This window comes from Scyliorhinus torazame, chromosome 16 (genome assembly GCF_047496885.1).
Source record: "Scyliorhinus torazame isolate Kashiwa2021f chromosome 16, sScyTor2.1, whole genome shotgun sequence".
NCBI lineage: Eukaryota > Metazoa > Chordata > Chondrichthyes > Carcharhiniformes > Scyliorhinidae > Scyliorhinus > Scyliorhinus torazame.
The window spans coordinates 169299662-169321396 of NC_092722.1; the positions used below are offsets into that span (position 1 = coordinate 169299662).

Consider the following 21735-nt stretch of genomic DNA (forward strand, 5'->3'; position numbering starts at 1 on the left):
CACCAGTGACTGATAACAGCCCCTCAGGACAAAGAGCATTATGGATCCTCGCCAGCTCAAGGTCTCCAGGTGCAGGCAGGAGAAATAACTTTAACAGTTAGTATGAGTCACTTCTTCATGAACTCAGGGGCTGGTAAGGGTCCAACCCACTTCACGTAATGTCAAATTCAATTGGAAATATAACTAATGTATGTAATGTATAACCAATATTATTGGACAAGGTACAACCGAAATGGGCTGTGTAGCTGTTTTGAAAAATATAAGAATTGATGTTTTCCTTTGTTTGGTGGAGAGATGGTCTGGGACTTTAAGAGACGTCATAAAATAAACCGAAATAAACCGTTTGGTGCGAGGGCCAGTAGCCCTGGGCGTTGAGTGATTTCTTTGAGATCCTCTCCCGCTAACACACCGTGCTGCCTGGTGTAGGTCATTGATCTTTTTACAGCACTGGAGGTCCTTCTGGTAATACTCCCAGAGCTTACAGCCACTGCCACCTCATCCCAGACAGCACTAGCTGCCCCGTGGCTCACCCTCCGGTACCCTCGGGGGAACAGGACATTCCTCCTGGCCTCCACCGTGCCTAGGAGCCTGGCATTGCCAACTCTTGGGGCCGGTCTTCTCGGCACCATGATTGCGAACTGACTGGGGTTGGCTGTGCAAGTTCTGTTTAAATGCTGCTTGATCTTGTTAGCAGGCAACTGGCGATCGCGGTCTCAGAAAATCGGCTGGCGAGCATTCATTTGTGGCGAGAAGCCCGTGAGGCCTCGATACGTGGACCAATTAACATTGAATTGCGTTGCCGGCCTCGCTGGGCCAAGCGCTGGGAACCTCGCTGCAGTTCCTGCTTGCTACCACACTTATAAATCTTTCCAGAGAACCGTGTCCAAAATGTTTCGGCAGTATATATGTCTTTTCAAAAAGATTCAATTACTATACCACCAAGAGATAACTGATGAATTAGAAAAAGTATAAAAGCTAAAGCTATTCACTGGAGTAGAAGGGCAGAAGAGTTCAACTTTAAAAAAAAGACAGATAGCAGAATATTATTTATATTATCAGCATTACGAAGTAAAAAGTTAAGAATGATTTATTCTTGAAAAATGTTATTAGCAAATGGAATGTAGTATCACAAGTGGCTTTTGAAGCTAAGTTAATCATATTATGATTAAATTAGGTAAACAAATAAAAAAAAAAGAAGTATCTAAAGTAAAGGGTGTTGGGGCAGAACAGGGAAATGTCGGTGAATAGTTTTGATACGGAGCGATCACTATGCAGACATGATGATCTAGTTTTAACCTTTTCTGATGAAATGTCTTTGCTTCCTTGCTTTTTGATTCAATTTTTGACTCAATTTGGGTCCTAATACTTCTTTGTATAGAAACTTTTGCAACCTCTGACTATTTGTAGAATTGTGGTATAAAATACAGTCAGTAGATTGGAAAGAGAAATCCACTCAAAAGCTGGTGATGCACATCTCCATTCAAGTACTGAGCTTAACGTTTTTTGGAAAACATATTTCTCCTTGTTTCAATGCCATATCAATGTCTTGGGCTATGAATGCAGTTAAATGATCTGCTTCCAGATTAGCGCTAATTGATGGTTGCAAAGTATACAAAGAATAGCTTGTGCAACTCCTTGAGTGCCTTTTGTTCTTTCTCCCATCTTTCTTTGAAGAGTTTACTGGCTTCTGTTTGGCAACCAGGCCTTCACTACATTGTGGTTCAGAACAGAACTTGTTAAACGTTTTAGTTACCGTTGTATGAAGAGTCAGAAGTCCTGTTCCTTCTCAGCAAATACCATTTATTTCACTTCCACAGCCTCTGCACAAAACTCCCAAACACACACCACCTGACACAAGGGCCACCTGAAGCCCCTTTACATATCAGTGTCAATCATTGGATACTTAACATAAATGAGACAACTAATTGCAATGTCTCTTAATGCATTACTTAACACTTAACCCATTACTTAACAGAACTCATCCTGTGGAAATTACAGGTAGAGCTTTCTAGCAGTCAGTCAAACAGTACTTGCGTATCCAGTTCACTCTGCCAATTAGTCATAGTATTTGCGTTGATTAGACAATGAACACTTATTATAGTGTACACTTTCTGTAAACTGCAGAAAACCATCCAACCATTTAATTCATAAATTCTTGTAGCATAGTCTTACTTATATCCATCTGTAGTTCCCCAAAGCAATTATGCCCATGAGAGTTGGTGCTGAACTGAAACAAGCACTTACCTGCAGTGAAAATTGGAGAACTAGTTGCCTTTGGGCAAATCTTGTGCATCTCATAGCAGCTGGTTATAGAGTGTTGGCAGAGATCTGGGGCGTGAATCCCGCCCCCGCCTTCCTTCGAATTCTCCGGCCCCCAAAAATCGCCCTGGTGTGAATCGCACCGCCCGCCTCGGAGAATGGCGGGGACCGGTGCAACTCAATGGGCCCCGGGGCCGCCCGAATTCTCCGTGCCGCGATGGGCCAAAGTCCCATAGGCGGAAGAGAGTATGTCCGGGGTGGCTGGGGTCCTTAATTATGCTCGCTGCCTTTCTGAGGCAGCGGGAATTGTATACCGAGTCAATAGATGGGAGGCTGGTTTGCATTATGGATTGGGCTGCATTCATGACCTTTTGTAATTTCCTACGGCCATGGGCAGAGCAGGATCCATACCAAGCTGTGATACAACCAGAAAGAATGCTTTCTATGGTGCATCTGTAAAAGTTGGTGAGAGTCGTAGCTGACATGCCAAATTTGCTTAATGTTCTGAGAAAGTAGAGTCGTTGGTGGGCTTTCTTAACTATAGTGTCGGCATGGGGGGACCAGGACAGCTTGTTGGTGATCTGGACACCTAAAAACTTGAAGCTTTCGACCCTTTCTACTTCGTTCCCATTGATGTAGACAGGTTCTCCACTACGAAAGAACTGTCCAGACAGAGGCAGTGAAAAATCATCACTGCTTTAATGCTCAGCTGGGCAATACACCGGCTGGCTCAGGTAGAGGAAGCAGCACCTGTCATTTCCTGGAAAGAGAAAACCAGCCGGCTGCGTTTAAACCTCCACAGACTTTCCTTCATTTCTCTTTCACATTTAGTTTACTTGACTGTGATTGACAGCTTCCACACACCCCAGTTGTCAGCATTGTTCCATTCATCGTGCTTCATGTCTGTGTAACTCTGATGTGGTCTAACCACATTGTTTATAAACATCAAGCTTTGATTGATAGCCTTTTGTACCACTTCAAACAGAGTTACACTCTGTCTGTTTCTAGCTGACCACTTCAAAATCATTCAACCATGAAGGGAGATGATTGGAGAGCACTTAATTCTGTTTGAAGTGTCCAGGAGCTGTCAATCTAAGCTTGATTTTTATAAACGTTGCGGTTAGACCACTTCAGAATTTTGCGATCGTCAAGGGAGATGAATGGAGCAATGCGGACAGCTGTATGTGTGGAAGATGTCAGTCTCAGCCAATCAAAGAGAAATGAATGAATGGCTTGCAGATCAAAGTCTGAGGAGGTTTAAACACAGCTGGTTGGTTTTCTTTTTACAGGCTTTGACAGGTGCTGCTTCCACTGCCATAGCCAGCAGTTGTATTGCCCAGGTGAGTATTAAAGCAGTTAACTTTTTCACTGCCTCTGTGACAGCTTCCAGACAGAGTTCTCTCTCCTGCGAGGGCTTCCTTACAGGGGTCTCTCTTCTGGGGCAGTGGGTCGGGGTGGGAGGTTTCCGGAGAGTGATATCTCTTCTGTGGGGGGGAGGGGGGGGGGGGGGGGAGGGGGGGGGAGGGAGGGGGGGGGTGGGGGGGGGCGGTGTGGGGGGAGCTATCCTTATATCCTTAATTAGGGGATTTCTGGAGAGTGTCTATTTAGGGGCTCTCTGAGGCAGTCTCTTTATTTGGTCGGTCTTGGGGGTGTGTCTCTTTATTTAGGAGGTCTCGTGGGGTGGGGGTGTCTGGTGGGATGGCAAATCTTCCATTGTGGTGGGGGAGGATGGCCCTCGGATGGACTTTGGAGGCAATCACTTTGAGCGTTATGTCCTTGGCTCACCGCGTCAGGGCCACGTTTGTCAGAACCAGTAGCAATTCTCGCTCTCATGATTCCCGGCCCAGAGGATTGGCGAATCATGTGGGTCTGGAGAATATGGTGCCTGGCCCATTAAGTGGATTGTGTCCTCCCGCTGGCGTGGTGCGGATTTCAATCCCGAACCCAGCAGGAGGCCGGAGCATCGGAAACAAATTGGCGCCCATCTCATCGGGAACTCCGCGACCGGAGGCATGAGGCGGAGAATTTAGCCCTTATTAAACAAAGAAAAATAAACTATATTACCCAGGACATAAAACATTGGAAAGATATCAATACAAACACAAGAAAATAATTCAAAATTGCTCTATTCCTTTTATCGCAGCAACACCCTTGAAGACACAAATACCAGTGAAGATTTAACACCAGCCTAACACTTAAGGTCTCTTGCTTGGCTGGCCCAGTTGCAAACGATTTTCTTCCAGCGGAATTCGGTGCACTCACTCGATACTTTTTCCCCAGGTGCCTCCCTGAGACACCCAAAACCACACTCTAATCTCACTATTAGTTCAACTGCAGAGCAAAAACATGAATTCCCTAAACTCAGTCCCCCAGCAGCCTTGCACTATTATTTTCAGAGAGCTTAGAAATTCCTTCTTCCCTCTCTGACATTCACCCTTTAACTTCTTTTCTTTCTTTCCCTGTGTCTCAGTGGACCCCTAGGCAACAACACACATTTTTGTACATCGCTTTTTCCCCCCCGAATGCACTAAACTACTAGCCACCTTTTAACCCATGTCTTCACTTCAAGGGTTGTGAAGCTCCATTAAAAATGCATGAATACAACCAAATCCAGAAAGCCTAACCTTTTCAGCCTTCCTGGTACCAAGCTCACAAAAAAAATCTAAATGAAACTGAAACCATGTTCCACCTTTCTCAACACACAAATACAACTTTGATGTATTGTCACTGATACTTTCTTAGTTATTCTTTGCTGGTTTCCAGAATGTTCCCAATCTTCTGGCCTACTACTTATTTTTACAGCATTGTACATCGTTTCCTTCAACTGGTCACCATCCTTAACTTCCTTAGTTAGTCAGGAAGGTGCATCCTTCTCACAGTCTTTCTTTTTCAACAGAATATATCTTCATCTCCTCAATGTTTGCCACTGCTTCTCTATCACCTTACCTTTTAATCTATTTCCCTAGACCACTTCAAACAATTCAGTGAACTTATTTCAAGTTCATTGGGACTTTTCGAATATCCATCATCTCTGATAATGAATGTGAGCAATAAGAACAACTTACATTATGTAGCCCGTTATCTATTGACACTCCCCAAGGCATGTCACAGGAGTATTATATAAAGTATGCCATGTCATAAATTTCATCCCATGTCTCTTTCAGTACATTCTAAATACAATTTTTGGAAATATAAATAAATATCCACAGGGTAAATAGAAACAGACAGTGGCTCTAATCTAAAATGAAGAGCAACCATGCTATGACAGCTTTGAGTTGTTAGTTAAAGTAAGCCTATTCTACCAACCTCATGCTCTTGGTTCCTCTGTTAATTTGATCAACAGTTTGTTTAGTGCATATTCAAAAGTTTTGCAATGTAAGTAGAGAATGGCAATAAGTCAGCAAAGTTCAACAGATTGTGTACACCATCCACCTAGGTTCAGATTTTTATGTTTTAAATCTGAAATTTACAGTCAAGCATTGTGAAATTAACTGGCACGTATGACGATATGCATGGATATTATAAAGTGGTTTGGTATGTGAAGGATAAAATGTTGTAACTGTAACAGCTTGTTTTATTTTATTTTAAGAGAAGTGACAATTGATGTTTTTTTTGCAGCTTGTCAGTGCAATGGACATAGCACATGCATCAATGGCAGCATTTGTGAACAATGTAAGAACCTCACTGTTGGAAAGCAATGTGAAGCTTGCATGCTGGGGTACTATGGAGATCCAACTAATGGTGGAAGATGCCAATGTAAGTACTGGTGCAAATATACTGCAGTGTTTAATACATTTGAAATTATTGGTCCAACTTTTAGATCTAGTTTTTAATCTTGAGTTTGTAACAGAATGACGTTTGTCTTGTGGAGTAGAGCTAAACTTCGTTAGACATTTTCAGTAACTCTGTGATTAGGTAGTGGTTAATTATTGCTTGATGGAAGCAGCTAGTGTTTTCAGGGGAAACTCATTTTCAAAGAACAATTCAGAAGAAGAACCATTAATTGGGGGAAAACCATCTTCGATGGATTAAGAATGGATCTGGGCACCATAAATTGGTTGGTAGGAAAAAAGGTGACTGAACAGTGCGCTACCTTCAAAGAAGAGATATTTCAGAGAGTGTCAAGGTATATTCGCACGAAAGGGAAAGGTAGGGTAAAAAAATCCAGAGCTCCCTGGATGACAACACTGACAGAGATTAAGACGAACAGAGAACATACAATGCAGAAGGAGGCCATTCGGCCCATCGAGTCTGCACCGATCACCAAGCCCTCACTTCCACCATATCCCCGTAACCGACCCACTTCAGCTCTCGCTTCCACCCTATCCCCTTAACCCAATAACCCCACCTTTTTGGTCACTAAGGGCAATTTATCATGGCCAATCCACCTAACCTGCACGTCTTTGGACTGTGGGAGGAAAACAAAATCAGAGGGGAAGTGACAAAGCAAATAAGGGGGAACAAAGAGGGAGTATGGAAAGAGACTGACAGCTAGCATTAAAGGGAACCCCAAAATCTTTGATTAGCATATAAATAGTAGAACAATGGTAAATAGAGGTAGAAGGCCATTTAAGGACCAAAAAGGGGCTGTACACATGGAGGCAGGAGCTGTAGCTGGGATATCAAAACAATACTTTGCATCCAGCTTTACCAAGAAAAAAGAGCTACCCAAGCCATGGTGAAAGTGGAGGTATTTCAGATGCTGGCAGGATTTAAAATTGATAAGGAGAAGATGTTGGATTGGCTGTCTATACTTGGGTAATAAAGCATCAGGTCTGGATGAGATGTGAAAAAGGATACGGAGGGAAGTGAGAGTGAAAATATAAGAAGCATGAACCAAAATTTGAGTATTCCTTTGGCTCAGGGATATTCCAGAAGACTGGAGAAATACAAATGTGACACCCTTGTAAAAGGGTGTAAAGATTAGCCCAGGAATAACAGGCCAGCTAGTTTAACTTCAGTGGTAGGGAAACTTCGATAAACAATTATTTCAGGACGAAATTAATAGTCACAAGGACAAATGCAGGTTAATTAAGTAAAGACAGGGATATTCAAGTTTTAGCTAATTTTCTGGTGTCCCTTGAAGAGGTACTGGAGTGTTGATAAGGGCAATGTAGTTGATGTGAAATTCAAAGAGTAACGTCACGAAATTGGAACAGTATAGCGATGGGGGTGAGACAAACAAAGTGGGACACAAAGGAAGAGAGAGTTTAACAAAAATGGCACATTAGCGAATAAGGTCATTGCAGGGAATAGAAGTAAAAAAGTTATTTATCTGAACGCATGAAGCATCTGCAATAAGATAGATGAACTAGTAACACAAATAGACGTAACTGATTTAGATCTAATCACCATTACTGAGACACGGTTACAAGGTGATATTTTGCAAAGACAAAGAGATTGATAAAGGAGGAGAGATAGCCCTGATAGTAAAGAATGATGTAAGGACATTAATGAGAAAGGATCTGATCTCAGAAGATCATGAAATTGAATCAATATGGGTGGAAGCTAGAAATAGCAAGAGTCAGAAAGCACTGGTGGGAATAGTTCATATACTCCCTAATCGTAGGTATACTGCTGGACAGAACATTAGATGAGAAATTATTGGCGATTGAAACGAAGGCAATGTAATAATTTTGGTTGACTTCAATTTTCATATGGACTGCAACGTCTAAAAGGTGTGATTGTAGGATGTTTTCATGACAGTTCCTTGAAGCAAAACATTGTGGAACCCACTAGAGATAAACCTAATGTAATATATAGACAAAAAGTGCTGGATAAACTCAGCAGGTCTGGCAGGATCTGTTTCTTCCAGCATCCATAGTATTTTGCTTTTATTATAGGGAGAAACCTATCTCGATCTGGTGTTGTGTAATGAAGCAGGGTTAATTAATTATGTTGCAATAAATGTAACATTGGGGAAGAGTGGTCATAATATGATTGAATTCCATGTTAAGGTTGAATGTGACAGGCAGCATGGTGGCATAGGGATTAGCACTGCTGCTTCACGGTGCCGATGTCCCAAGTTCGATCCCGGGTCTGGGTTACTGTCCATGTGGAGTTTGCACATTCTCCCAATGTTTGCGTAGGTTTCGCCCCCACAACCAAAAGATGTGCCGGCTAGGTGTATTGGCCACGCTCAATTGCCCCTTAATTGGAAAAAATGAACTGCGTACTCAAAATTTATTTTAAAAAAGGTTGAATGTGACATACTCCAATCACAAACAAGGTTCGGCATTCTCCCCCAACCGGCGGGCGGACCGTATCGGCGCCAAAGAGTGGCGTGAACCACTCCGGCGGCGTGCCGCCTGGAAGGTGCGGAATCCTCTGCACCTTCGGGGGTTAGGCCGGCGCTGGAGTGGTTAGCGCCGTGCGCCAACCAGCGCCGAAGGGACTCCGCCGGCTGACGCGAGTTGGCGCATGCGCTGGAGCGCCAGTGTGTTCTGGTGTATGCGCAGAACCGCTGCCGTGTTTCCTGCACATCCGCAGGGGGTTTCTTCTCCGCGTCGGCCATGGCGGAGCTTTACAGAGGCCGGCATGGAGTGAAAGAGTGCCCCCATGGCACAGGCCCGCCCGCAGATCGGTGGGTCCCGATCGCCGGCCAGGCTACCACGGCCCCCCCACCCCCCTTGGGGCCGGATCCCCCCAAGGACTCCGCAGGCCGCCCTCAGAGCCAGGCCCCGCCGGTACGGACCTGATCTAATCCACGCTGGTGGGACTGGCCGAAAATGGGCGGCCGCTCGGCCCATCGGGGACTGGAGAATTGGCGGGAGGGGGGCACTGCCAACGGCCTCCGAGCGGTGCGGCGCGATCCCCGCCCCCCCAAAAAACGGAGCCAGGGGCAGGGATATGGTCTACTTTAGCTCCTATTTGTTGTGTTCTTCTGTGAGCTAACATACATATATAAAACCTCACTAATTTCCACAGCCCATCTCCATGGCATCAAAGCATATTCGGGATGTTCCAAAAAAAGATGTAAACTAATTATTTGTTACCTTCTAAACAGCCCAATTCTGGTACTTGCATGAATAATTTATATTCTAATGGAGCTGCTGGTTCCACCAAGAAACCCCTCTGTTTACAAAGATGTTTTTGGCTTCTGGGAACTACATGAATATTAAAACTCCCTTATTAAAATAACCACAGACCATGGATCATCTAGTGTTTAAGATTTCTCATTTTTACTCTTGACCTTATTAAATAAACATAGGTTAACCTTGGAACTGCAATTGTTCCAGGTGTGTTTACCAGTTCCTTAACAAAGCTTTTCCATTTATCTAGATTTTAATTTAAAATAATTATCATTAGATTTGTGGTGGAATTGTTGTCAAACAGTATTGTGAGCTGTTCTCAGTTTTGTCTTTCCTCTAGTATCTGAGACACTTTGGGATTACAGCTGGTATTAAATGCACTGTACAACTACATTTGAATTATTTTTTAGTAGCTAAGATTTATGATACCTACTATTGATAGTTGGCCACTGAATTGTGCTTTATGATGCCTTAAATAATTGCAAATAGTTCTCCTGTTTCCTGAAGCTGCCAGATGGTTTTATTGCTGTCAATAATAAAATACTTGTGCTTTGATTTAATGAAGCAGTTTTATTCTTTTGGGATGCATTTTATGTATTAACGGAGCGGTCATTGCGTTTTCTAAAGTAGCCTTTGGTCATCTGGGACCATGGCGACTTTACTTACTTACATTGCATTTTTTTAAAAAGTAAGTGTCGGGGAAGTAGGTGTGACCTAATAAACCCTGAATTGTATTGTGTCTTTTTGAGGTTGTTTAATGATTTCCTAAAAATGAGAACCAAATTAATTTGTTTACTTTGCATATTTATATGTATTCACGTACTCAGCCGGCTTTGGCTGTCCCGAATAATTTAAATTAATTTGTCTTTGAATGTAGTTTCATTTACAGTGTATATTTTAAATCTATGAACTCAAGTTCTCAAAACAAACAGCTTTAATAATTTGAAAGTAAATGACTGTGGATGCTGGAATCTGAGGGTGGGGAGGGGGGACAATGGTGAGGGAAAAACACAGAGTTCAACTCTCCCCTCCAGCTTCACCCTATTTTTATTTCTATCAATTTATTTTCATTTATTCCATTGATCTGTTTTTCCCTCCCCATTCTCCCCCCTCCCCACCCCATGCCACTTGGGCCACTTGTTCCCTGTTCCGAGTTGTCCTTTGACACACTGCTTACCTTTGTTCTGCCATTAACACATTCTAATCTCTCAATATGTCACATTTGGTACCCTTCTTAGCCTTGATCATCTCCATTTACATTCCCTTTGTCTTTCTGTCCATGACGTCTTTGTCAATCTCCACCTATCGCTGGCGCTCTATCCAGCCCCACTGCTCCATGATGCGCCCCCCCCCCCCCCACAACAGTAATAAATCTGACCCCATTTCCAGTTCTCTCAGCTTTGACAAAGAGTCATCCAGACTCAAAACATTAGCTCCCTTCACTCTCCACAGATGCTGTTAGACCTGCTGAGATTGTCCAGTAGTTTCTGTTTTTGTTATCTATAATGGGTGGGATTCTCCGCAATCGGCACAATGTCCGCCGACCGGCGCCAAAAACGGCGCGAATCAGTCTGGCATTGCGCTGCCCCAAAGGTGAGGAATTCTCCGCATCTTGAGGGGCCGAGCCCTCACCTTGAGGGGCTAGGCCCGCGCCGGACTGATTTCCGCCCCTCCGGCTGGCGGGAAAGGCCTTTGGTGCCCCGCCAGCTTCAGCGGCCGCTCACGGCATCCCCGCGCATGCGCAGTGGAGGGGGTCTCTTCCGCCTCCACCATCGTGAAGACCATGGCGAAGGCGGAAGGAAAAGAGTGCCCCCACGGCACAGACCCGCCTGTGGATCGGTGGGCCCCGATCGCAGGCCAGGCCACCGTGGGGGCACCCCCCGGGGCCAGATCGCCCCGCGTCCCCCCCCCCCCCCCCAGGACCCCGGAGCCCGCCCGCGCCGCATTGTCCCGCCGTTCGAAAGGTGATTTAATCCACGCCGGCTGGTGTGGGTTGACAGCGGCGGGACTTCGGCCCATCGCGGACCGGAGAATCGCCGGGGGTGGGCCCGCCGACCGGCGCGATTTCCGCCGACCGACGCGGCGCGATTCCCGCCCTCGCCCAATCTCCGGTGGCAGAGAATTCAGGACAGGGCGGGGGCGGGATTCACACCGGCCACCGGCGATTCTCCGACCCGGTGGGGGGTCGGAGAATTGCGCCCAAAGGACGGCAAAGTAGCACAGTGGTTAGCATTGTGGCTTCACAGTGCCAGGATCTCAGGTTCGATTCCCGGCTTGGGTCACTCTCTGTGCGCAGTCTGCACGTTCTCCCCGTGTCTGCGTGGGTTTCCTCCGGGTGCTCCGGTTTCCTCACACAAGTCATGAAAGACATGCTGTTCGGTGAATTGGACGTTCTGAATTCTCCCTCAGTGTACCCAAACAGGCCGGAGTGTGGCGACTAGAGGCTTTTCACAGTAACTTCATTGCAGTGTCAATGTAAGCCTACTTGTGACATTAATAAAGATTATTATTATTATTAATAAGTTGTAATAAGGATTTTATTTAGCCTAAATAATGACATTGCCATGAATTTCCAATATATTATGTATATTGTTACAGAAAGCATGGGTTAAGATGGACTAAAGTAAAGCTATTATTGTGTTGCCCTAGCTTGAGGTGCAGTCTGTAGGAGAGCTTTCAGGTGGTCTTGTTCTCAAAGTGTGGTCCTTGGATCACTGGCCGGCAAAGTTCCTCAAAGTGGTCTATGTGCTGATCAAAAACGCAAGTTACTGATCCACGGCTGAGGCTATACAAGAAAACAGGTCATGTGAACAAGTCACAACCAGCCTGTCTCCTGTGTCCGCAACATGAAATGCGGTAAGCCCGAGCAACAACATTGCTGTTTTATATGCAGGGTATATGTCACTATTGATTTTGTTTGATTAGTAAAGATGCAATATAAGTATTTGCATCTTAGAAGATTATTACAATGATAAAATATAATAGATTGTTTCAAATAAACACATTCTCTTGTAGTATTGATGTTTATACTATGAAAATGTCTATAACATCTGTTTCTGGCAGGAATTAATAATTCACTTATATTTAATAATTAGTGCACATACGTTTATTACATTTAGTAGCAGAAAAGCAGCAAATGTTCATAGTTTCCTTAAGTTCCCATTCGTTGGATTTTTTTGAGGTAACAACATTGGACGATAAAAGATACAATGGTGGTAAACCCCGAATAGTACTTTATATGAAATTGTAAGAATGGGACTGAAGTTCCGTATTATAACTAGCAAAATAACTTTGGACGAAGCAAGAAGTGCCTCTTCACACAAGAATGATCAGCACTGTATATGGAAAGAAGATCTGAATAGTGTTGAGGCAAAATGCTGGAATAATTTGAGGACTACTTGTATGTTTCAATATGCAGACTTCAGGGTGGATGGATGTAGGAATCTGGGCAGAATGTTTTGTTCATCCATAATTATTTTGTGATCTTCTGGTGGAAAAATAAATAAGTGGAAACAAAATCTTCAAGATGGGGACCCTAAGATGGATGAAAGTAATTGGGACAAGTGTCAGTGGCTGGAGATAAACTTGAACATCCAGGTTTGACTCTCTTCCAGTCAGGTTTCCGCCTCTGCCATAGCAATGAAATGGCTCTTATTAAGGTCACAGATGATAGCTTATGTGAATGTGACATTGGTCCTTGTCCTTCCTCATCCTTCTCAGTCTGTCTGCAGCCTGTAACATGGTTGACCACACTGTCCTTCTCTAACACCTCTCCCACTGCTGTCCAGCTGGTTACAAATGCTCTTGCTTGGGTCCATTCTCTTCTATTCAGTCACAGCTAGGAATCAAGAAATGGCTTCTTCTCCTGCATCATAGTATTGTTTGTATTTGACCATGAGATGAACTTTTGACCACATCCACACAATTACTATGACTGCCTGTTTCCATCTTCATAACATCATCTGTCTGTGCCCCTGCTTTACCTCATCTGCTGTTGAAACCCTCCATGCCTTTGTCAACTCTTGCTGCCTGTCTCTTGGTTCACACCAATCCCATTCGGACATCACTCCTTTGCTCCCAACTAAGCACTGCCTCAACTGTAGAATTCTCACCCCTGTTTCCTTGCACTGCACCATCTCTAACATCTTCCAGTCCTACTACCCACAGATATATCTATGTTCCTCCAATTATGGTCTCTTGCTCAACCCCTATTTTAATTGCCCCACCATTGCTGACTCCTTAAAAATCTACCTCTTCGATCAAATTTGTGGTCATTTGGCCTTCAGTCTCCTTCTTTGGCTTGGTGTCAAATTTTGTTTGGTAATGTTTCTGTGGTCCCAGGTTCTATTTCCGGCTTGGGTCACTGTCTGTGTGGAGTCTACACGTTCTCCTTGTTTCTGCGTGGGTTTAGTCCAGGTGCTCCACAAGTCCCGAAAGACGTTCTTATTAGGTAAATTGGACATTCTTAATTCTCCCTCAGTGTACCTGAACAGGTGCCGGAGTGTGGTGACTCGGAGATTTTCTTTTAAAAAAAATATATATTTATTAACGTTTTTTAACACAATTTTTCAACCTTAGAAACAATAAACCCCCCCCCCCCCCACCCTCGTAACAAAATAGAAAGAAATCGCACATAGCAAGATATATACATGGTAAAACGATATGTTACATAGCTTTGTACACTGGTTCTCTCCCGTACGTGCCAGTTTCCCAAATCTTTCAGGTCTTCCCTTGCTCAAACACCCCCTAGGCAAACCCCCCCCCACCCCCCCCTCACAGGACGCCCCCCCCCTCCTCCCCCCTCCCCCCCCTGGGTTGCTGCTGCTGCTGACCAACCTTCCTCTAACGCTCCGCAAGATAGTCTAGGAACGGTTGCCACCGCCTGTAGAACCCCTGCGCAGACCCTCTCAAGGCAAACTTTATCCTCTCCAGCTTAATGAACCCAGCCATGTCGTTTAACCAGGCCTCCATGCTGGGGAGCTTCGCCTCCTTCCACATTAGCAAGATCCTTCGCCGGGCTACTAGGGACGCAAAGGCCAGAATACCGGCCTCTTTCGCCTCCTGCACTCCCGGTTCGTCCACTACTCCAAATATTGCTAGCCCCCAGCTTGGCTTCACCCGGACTTTCACCACCTGAGATATTGCTCCCGCCACTTCTCTCCAGAACCCCTCCAGTGCCGGGCATGACCAAAACATATGGACATGGTTCGCCGGACTCCCTGAGCACCTTCCACATTTGTCCTCTACCCCAAAGAACCTACTCAACCTCGCCCCCGTCAAGTGAGCTCTGTGAACCACCTTAAATTGTATCAGGCTGAGCCTGGCACACGATGAGGAGGAATTAACCCTACCTAGGGCATCAGCCCATAACCCCTCCTCAATCTCCTCCCCCAGCTCCTCCTCCCATTTACCCTTCAACTCTTCTATCAGCGCTTCCCCCTCTTCTTTCATCTCCTGGTATATTGCCGACACCTTGCCCTCCCCGACCCATACACCCGAGATCACCCTGTCTTGAATTTCCTGTGCCGGGAGCAACGGGAACTCCCTCACCTGCCGCCTCACAAACGCCCTCACCTGCATGTATCTAAAAGCATTTCCCGGGGGTATCTCAAACTTCTCCTCTAGTGCCCCTAGGCTCGCAAACGTCCCATCAATGAACAGGTCCCCGCCCGATGCCAGCTCTGGAACCCCCCGTCCATCCTCCCCGGAACAAACCGGTGGTTACCCCTGATTGGGGACCACACCGAGGCTCCCATTGCACCCCTGTGCCGTCTCCACTGGCCCCAGATCCTTAACGTTGCCGCCACCACCGGGCTCGTGGTATACTTTGACGGTGAGAGCGGCAGCGGTGCTGTCACCAGCGCCCCCAGGCTCGTTCCTTTACAGGACGCCATCTCCACCCTCTTCCATGCCGCCCCCTCTCCCTCCATCACCCACTTGCGGATCATCGCCACATTTGCTGCCCAGTAGTAGCTCCCTAGGTTCGGCAGCGCCAACCCTCCTCGGTCCCTACTACGTTCCAGAAACCCTCTCCTTACCCTCGGGGTCCTATTCGCCCACACAAACCCCATAATACTCCTGCCTACTCTCTTAAAAAAGGCCTTGGTGATCACGATGGGAAGGCACTGAAACACAAAAAGAAACCTCGGAAGGACCACCATTTTGACCGACTGCACTCTATCCGCAAGCGAGAGCGGTAACATGTCCCATCTTTTGAAGTCCTCCGCCATCTGTTCCACCAACCTTGTCAGATTCAGTTTATGTAGGGCCCCCCCAACTCCTGGCTATCTGGATCCCCAGGTACCGAAAGCTCCCCTCCGCCCTCCTCAGCGGTAGATCGCCTATCCCCCTTTCTTGGTCCCCTGCCTGTACTACAAAAAGCTCACTCTTCCCTACATTGAGCTTATAGCCCGAAAAATCCCCAAACTCCCTTAGAGTCTGCATGACCTCCACCATTCCCTCCACTGGATCCGCCACATACAGCAACAGGTCATCCGCATAAAGCGACACCCGATGCTCTTCTCCCCCTCGGACCACCCCCCTCCATTTCCTAGACTCCCTCAATGACATGGCCAAGGGTTCGATCGGCAATGCAAACAACAGGGGGGACAGGGGGCACCCCTGCCTCATCCCACGGTACAGCCGAAAGTACTCCGACCTCCGCCGATTCGTCACCACACTCGCCACCGGGGCTCTGTAAAGGAGCTTAACCCAACTAATAAACCCTCCCCCGAACCCAAACCTACGCAGCACTTCCCAGAGGTACTCCCACTCTACTCGGTCAAAGGCCTTCTCTGCGTCCATAGCTGCCACTATCTCCGCCTCTCCCTCCACCGATGGCATCATTATCACGTTTAGGAGCCGCCGCACATTGGTGTTTAGTTGCCTGCGCTTTACAAATCCCGTCTGGTCCTCGTGGATCACCCCCGGGACACAGTCCTCGATCCTCGTAGCCAGCACTTTTGCCAGCAACTTAGCATCCACGTTGAGGAGCGAGATCGGCCTGTACGATCCACATTGCAGTGGGTCCTTGTCCCGCTTTAGGATCAAAGAAATCGTCGCCTCCGACATTGTCGGGGGCAGGGTCCCTTCCTCCCTTGCCTCATTAAAGGTCCTCACTAGTATCGGGGCCAACAGGTCTACGTACTTCCTGTAGAACTCCACCGGGAACCCGTCCGGTCCCGGGGCCTTCCATGCCTGCATGCTCCCCAAACCCTTGCTCAGCTCCTCCAACCCAATTGGTGCCCCCAAACCAGCCACCTCTTGCTCCTCCACCCTCAGGAATCTCAATTGGTCTAGGAATCGTCTCATCCCCTCTTCCCCTGCTGGGGGCTGGGATCTGTACAGCTCCTCATAGAAGGCCTTGAATGCCTCGTTTATTTTCGTCGCACTCCGCACCGTGGCTCCCCTTCCATCCTTGACTCCCCCTATTTCCCTTGCTGCCATCCTCTTACGGAGCTGGTGTGCCAGCATCCGACTCACCTTCTCCCCATACTCATAGGTCGCCCCCTGCGCCTTCCTCCACTGTGCCTCTGCCTTCCCTGTGGTCAACAGATCAAACTCCGTCTGGAGACGTCGTCTTTCCCCAAGTAATCCCTCCTCAGGGGCCTCTGCGTATCTCCTGTCCACTCTTAAAATCTCCCCCACTCACCTTTCCCTTTCCATGCCCTCTATCTTCTCCCTATGAGCCCTGATGGAGATTAGCTCTCCCCTGATCATCGCCTTCAGCGCCTCCCATACCACCCCCACCCGCACCTCCCCGTTGTCGTTGGCCTCCAAGTACCTTTCAATGCACCCCCTCACCTTCCCACACACCACCTCATCTGCCAGCAGTCCCACATCCAGCCGCCACAGCGGGCGTTGGTCCCTCTCCTCTCCCAGCTCCAGTTCCACCCAGTGCGGGGCGTGATCTGAAACGGCTTTGGCCGAATACTCCGTTCCCTCCACTTTCGGGATCAGCGCCCTGCCCAGAACAAAAAAATCTATCCGGGAGTAGGCTTTGTGCACGTGGGAGAAAAAAGAAAATTCCCTGGCCTGCGGCCTGGCAAACCTCCACGGGTCCACTCTCCCCATCTGATCCGTAAACCCTCTAAGCACCTTGGCCGCCGCCGGCCTCTTTCCAGTCCACGATCTGGAGCGGTCCAGTGTTGGGTCCAACACCGTATTGAAATCCCCACCCATTATCAGGTCTCCTACCTCCAGGTCCGGAATGCGCCCCAACATGCGCTTCATGAATCCGGCAACATCCCAGTTCGGGGACTATACGTTTACCAATACCACCCACGTCCCCTGCAACTTACCGCTCACCATCACATATCGCCCTCCGTTGTCCACTACGATATTCTTGGCCTCAAACGACACCTGCTTCCCCACCAATATTGCCACCCCTCTATTCTTCGCGTCCAGCCCCGAATAGAATACCTGTCCTCCCCACCCCTTTCTTAACCTGACCTGGTCTGCCACCTTCAAATGTGTCTCTTGGAGCATGACCACATCTGCCTTCAGTCCCTTTAAGTGCGCGAACACTTGGGCCCTCTTCACCGGCCCATTCAGGCCCCTCACATTCCACGTTATCAGCCGGATTGGAGGGGCTCCCCCCCACCCCACCCCGCCAACTAGCCATCTCCTTTTCTAGGCCAGTCCCGTGTCCGCGCCGCCCTCACCCTCCAGTCCCCCAGCCGGGAGACCCCCGCCCCGACCACCTCTTCTGTGTCCCATTCCCCTTCGTCCAGTGCAGCAGCAACCCTTTTCCCCCCCCCCTTCCCCCCTCCCCTCCCCCCGCTAGACCCATGTCTAGCTTTTTTGCTCCCCCCATATCACTGTCGTAAGTCAGCTGACACCTGCTGACCCCGGCTTCCCCCGCCGTCCCATTGACCTCCCCGTGTGGGAATCTCCCAATCAGTGTGCGTTCCTCCATTCCCCCTCCCGCCTTTCTTCCCTAGCGCGGGAAAAACCCCGCGCTTTCCTAAGCCTACCCCGCCCCCTCTGGCGCAGCTTCTGTCGCGGCCTTGTCTCTCTCCCCCAGCCCATGTAACATTTCCTGCGCGTGATTGACCCCCTATATACAACAACAATCAAACATCCCCCCCACCCTCACAAACCCTCAGTTTGAGTCCAACTTTTTGGTTTGAATAAAGGTCCACGCCTCTTCAGGCGTTTCAAAATAATGGTGCTGATCCTTGTGTGTGACCCACAGTCGCCCTGGCTGCAGCATTCCGAATCTCACTCCTTTCCGGTGCAACACCGCCTTGGCCCGGTTGAAACCCGCTCTCCTCTTTACAATCTCCGTGCTCCAGTCCAGGTATATTCGGATCTCCGCATTGTCCCACCTGCTGCTCCGCTCCTTCTTGGCCCATTTCAAGACCCTCTCTCTGTCCGTGAAATGGTGAAACCTCACCACCGTCGCTCTTGGCGGCTCGTTTGCCTTGGGCCTCCTCGCCAGCACCCGGTGTGCCCCATCCAGCTCCAGCGGCCTCGAAGGGGCCTCCGCGCCCATCATCGCTTCGAGCATCATGCTCGCATATGCCCCGGCATCGGCCCCCTCCACTCCTTCAGGGAGACCCAGGATCCGCAGGTTCTTTCTCCTCGACCTGTTCTCCAGGTCTTCGAATTTTCCCGCCCACCTCTTGTGCAGAGCCTCGTGCTCCTCCACTCTCACCGCCAGGCCCAAGATCTCGTCCTCATTCTCACTGACTCTTTTCTGCACCTCCTGGATCTTTACCTCGTGGGCCTTCAGGGTCATCCCTCGTCCTTCAATCGCCGACAACATAGGCGCCAGCATCTCCTTCCGCAGCTCCTTGAAGCAGCGCTTGATGAACTCCTGCAGCTCCGGCCCGCACTCCGCTTTGTCCCCGGCCGCCGCCATTTTGCTTTTCTTCCCTCGCTTCTCCCGCTGCTCCAATGCAGCTTTTTTGGCCGTTTCACTTCTGGTCCGGTCCATAAAAGTTGAAGGGGGACCTCGCTCTTCCCTTCCCCACGGGTCGTCTTCAAAAAAATTTCCGTTGGGGCTCCTCTAAATAGCCCGAAAGTCCGTGATAGTGGGAGCTGCCGAATCGTGTGGCTTAGCTCCGCATAGCCGCAACCGGAAGTTACTCGGAGATTTTCATAGTAACTTCATTGCAGTGTTAATGTAAGCCTACTTGTGACAATAATAAAGATTATTATTATTATGAAGCACTATGTTAAATGTGCTATACAAACCCAATTTATTTTATTCTTTAATGTGATGTTAATGCTGGCAAGGCTAGTGTTTGTTGCCCATTTCTAATTGGCCGTAAGAAGGTGATGATGTATTGTGTACATCACAGTGCTATTAGGGTGGAAATTCCAGGTTTATGACCCAGCGGCGGTGAAATAACTGAGATATATTTCCACACGTCAAGATAATATTTAGCTTTGAGGGGCACTTTTAAATGGTGGTTTTCCCATGCATTGCCTGTGAAATCCTTCTCTGTGGCAGAGGTTGCGAGTTTGGAAAGTGCTATCGAACGATGCTTGTTACAGTTCATTTTATAGATGGTATACATTGCTGCCATGCTGCTTCAATGACAAAGAGAGTGAATGTTTCAGGAGGCAGATGGGGTGCTGATCAAGTGGGCTGCATTGTCTTGGATAGCGTTCAGCTTCTTGAGTATTATTGGAGCTACATTCATCCAGGCAAGTGGATCAGTGAACATCCCTATTTTTATCCTTATAATGGATGAAAGTTGTTCATGAAGCAGCGAGGAACACTGTCGGGAGTTAGTTACAGGCAGCCAGAAATTAAAAGTTGCAAAACTTAGAGAGATAGGTAGGCAGCTATGGAAATTCAGACAGACAACCAGAAGAGACTTTGCAACTTGGTGATGGGACATGATGGATATATCATTTGTGGTGTGAGGTGTGCATCTAGAGTGTTACATTTCATAGGCAATTTCCATTGTGATTGATATAAACTTGACTCAACATTTTAACACAGGAAGTTGGATGCGAAGTACATGGATATGCAAGAATTTTAATGATGTATTTAAGATGCTAAAGGGCACAAAAGCAAAGCCCACTCATGGCATGTACTTTACAGCAGGAATGACAGATTAGTGATCCAAAGTGGGAATCCTTGCATATGTTTACCCCTACTGAATCTAACTCTTGTTTCTGACCGCCATTCTGTCGATGATGAGTTAATTTATCAAAGACTGAATTCAATCTGGACCCATCTCACTCTGTGGCTTGGTGCTATAGTGATGCTGTTGATGCCAAGATCATCAGGAGAGCTTTGTATTGACATCTTCGCAATGTTAGCAACCTGTTTCTGAAAAGTGTTTATCAATAGTTAAATGCCATGTTGTAGTGACATTAACAGTTAGCTGTTTGTATTTTGGGATGAGCTGGCCAAATTTCCTACGCCCTGCTATGCTGGAATCTATTTTATAATTTGATTGATATTGTGCCAGATGATTTTATAGAAGAAGGTATTTCTTGTGAATAAGCAGCCTGTGCTGTCAGAAATCGGTTGTACTCAGCATTTTTACAGTAATCGATAAATAATTTAACATTCTTCAGCAGAAGTTACTTCTTGCATCAGATTTTCCCACTGGTATGGACTTTTATGTCTGAATGTAATAAAACATTTAGCTAAAGATTTTTCACACTGAAGGGTGGACCTTAATTACTAGAGTACTGTAATATATAGTAAATATTGAGCCAATTAATGCTTATTTATTCTCATAGTAATTAATAGGAAGGATTTTTTTATTCATTCATGGAAGCACCAGCGTGTTGGTCCATAATTGATCCTGAGAAGGTGGTGGTGAGTTGCCATCTTGAACTACTGCAGTCCATGTCGTGGTGGTACACTCAGCTGCTAAGTAGTTTTGGCAACAAAGGAACGGTAATATATTTTCAAGTCAGGATGATGTGTGTTTGGGGGGAGTGAATGTTTCAGACTGTGCATAAGTTTTGAAGAAAGAAATTACATTCCAGCATATAGGTGCACAATTATCCACAAAATGTGAAGGAACTGTGCCAGCAAATAATGATGGATTGCCGTAGCTAAAACATTTCCTGATATAAATCCCAGTGCTTTCTTAAAGATGCATTTTAATATTGAAAAATGTTGGCTAACATTATAATTTCCAAATCTAGTACAAGTCCAGAAAATGCAAGCCTTTAAAAAACAAATCTATCTTTTTGGCTTAGTTTGGGCCCTGAATTCCTGGAGGAATTTAATATGTCTGCCAGGAGTGTGGCAAGAAGACCATGAACTATGCCAGATTGTAAACATGCTGGTTCTTGGTCCCCACACAGCCAATATTGGTGCCCTAGTTCGTTATGAAATTTTGCTCTGCCAGGTTGAGCTACATACTCGCCTCCTGATGAATGAAAATGGTGCCCATGTACACTCTAGGTCAGGACCAGGGACCAAACCTCTGAAGGAAATAGAAATTTTAGTTATTGATAATGAGGT

The 21735-nt window shown here is 46.9% G+C and overlaps 1 protein-coding gene across 2 annotated transcripts in view; it reads left to right on the forward strand.

The window, feature by feature from the left end:
- Window positions 1-21735, forward strand: part of atrnl1b (attractin-like 1b) — a 1392850-nt gene that overhangs the window by 454921 nt on the left and 916194 nt on the right. For both annotated transcript variants that reach the window (XM_072479459.1, XM_072479460.1), the window contains exon 19: window positions 5878-6015. In XM_072479459.1, coding sequence (XP_072335560.1) covers window positions 5878-6015 — 138 coding nt within the window. The remainder of the gene's footprint in view (window positions 1-5877; window positions 6016-21735) is intronic.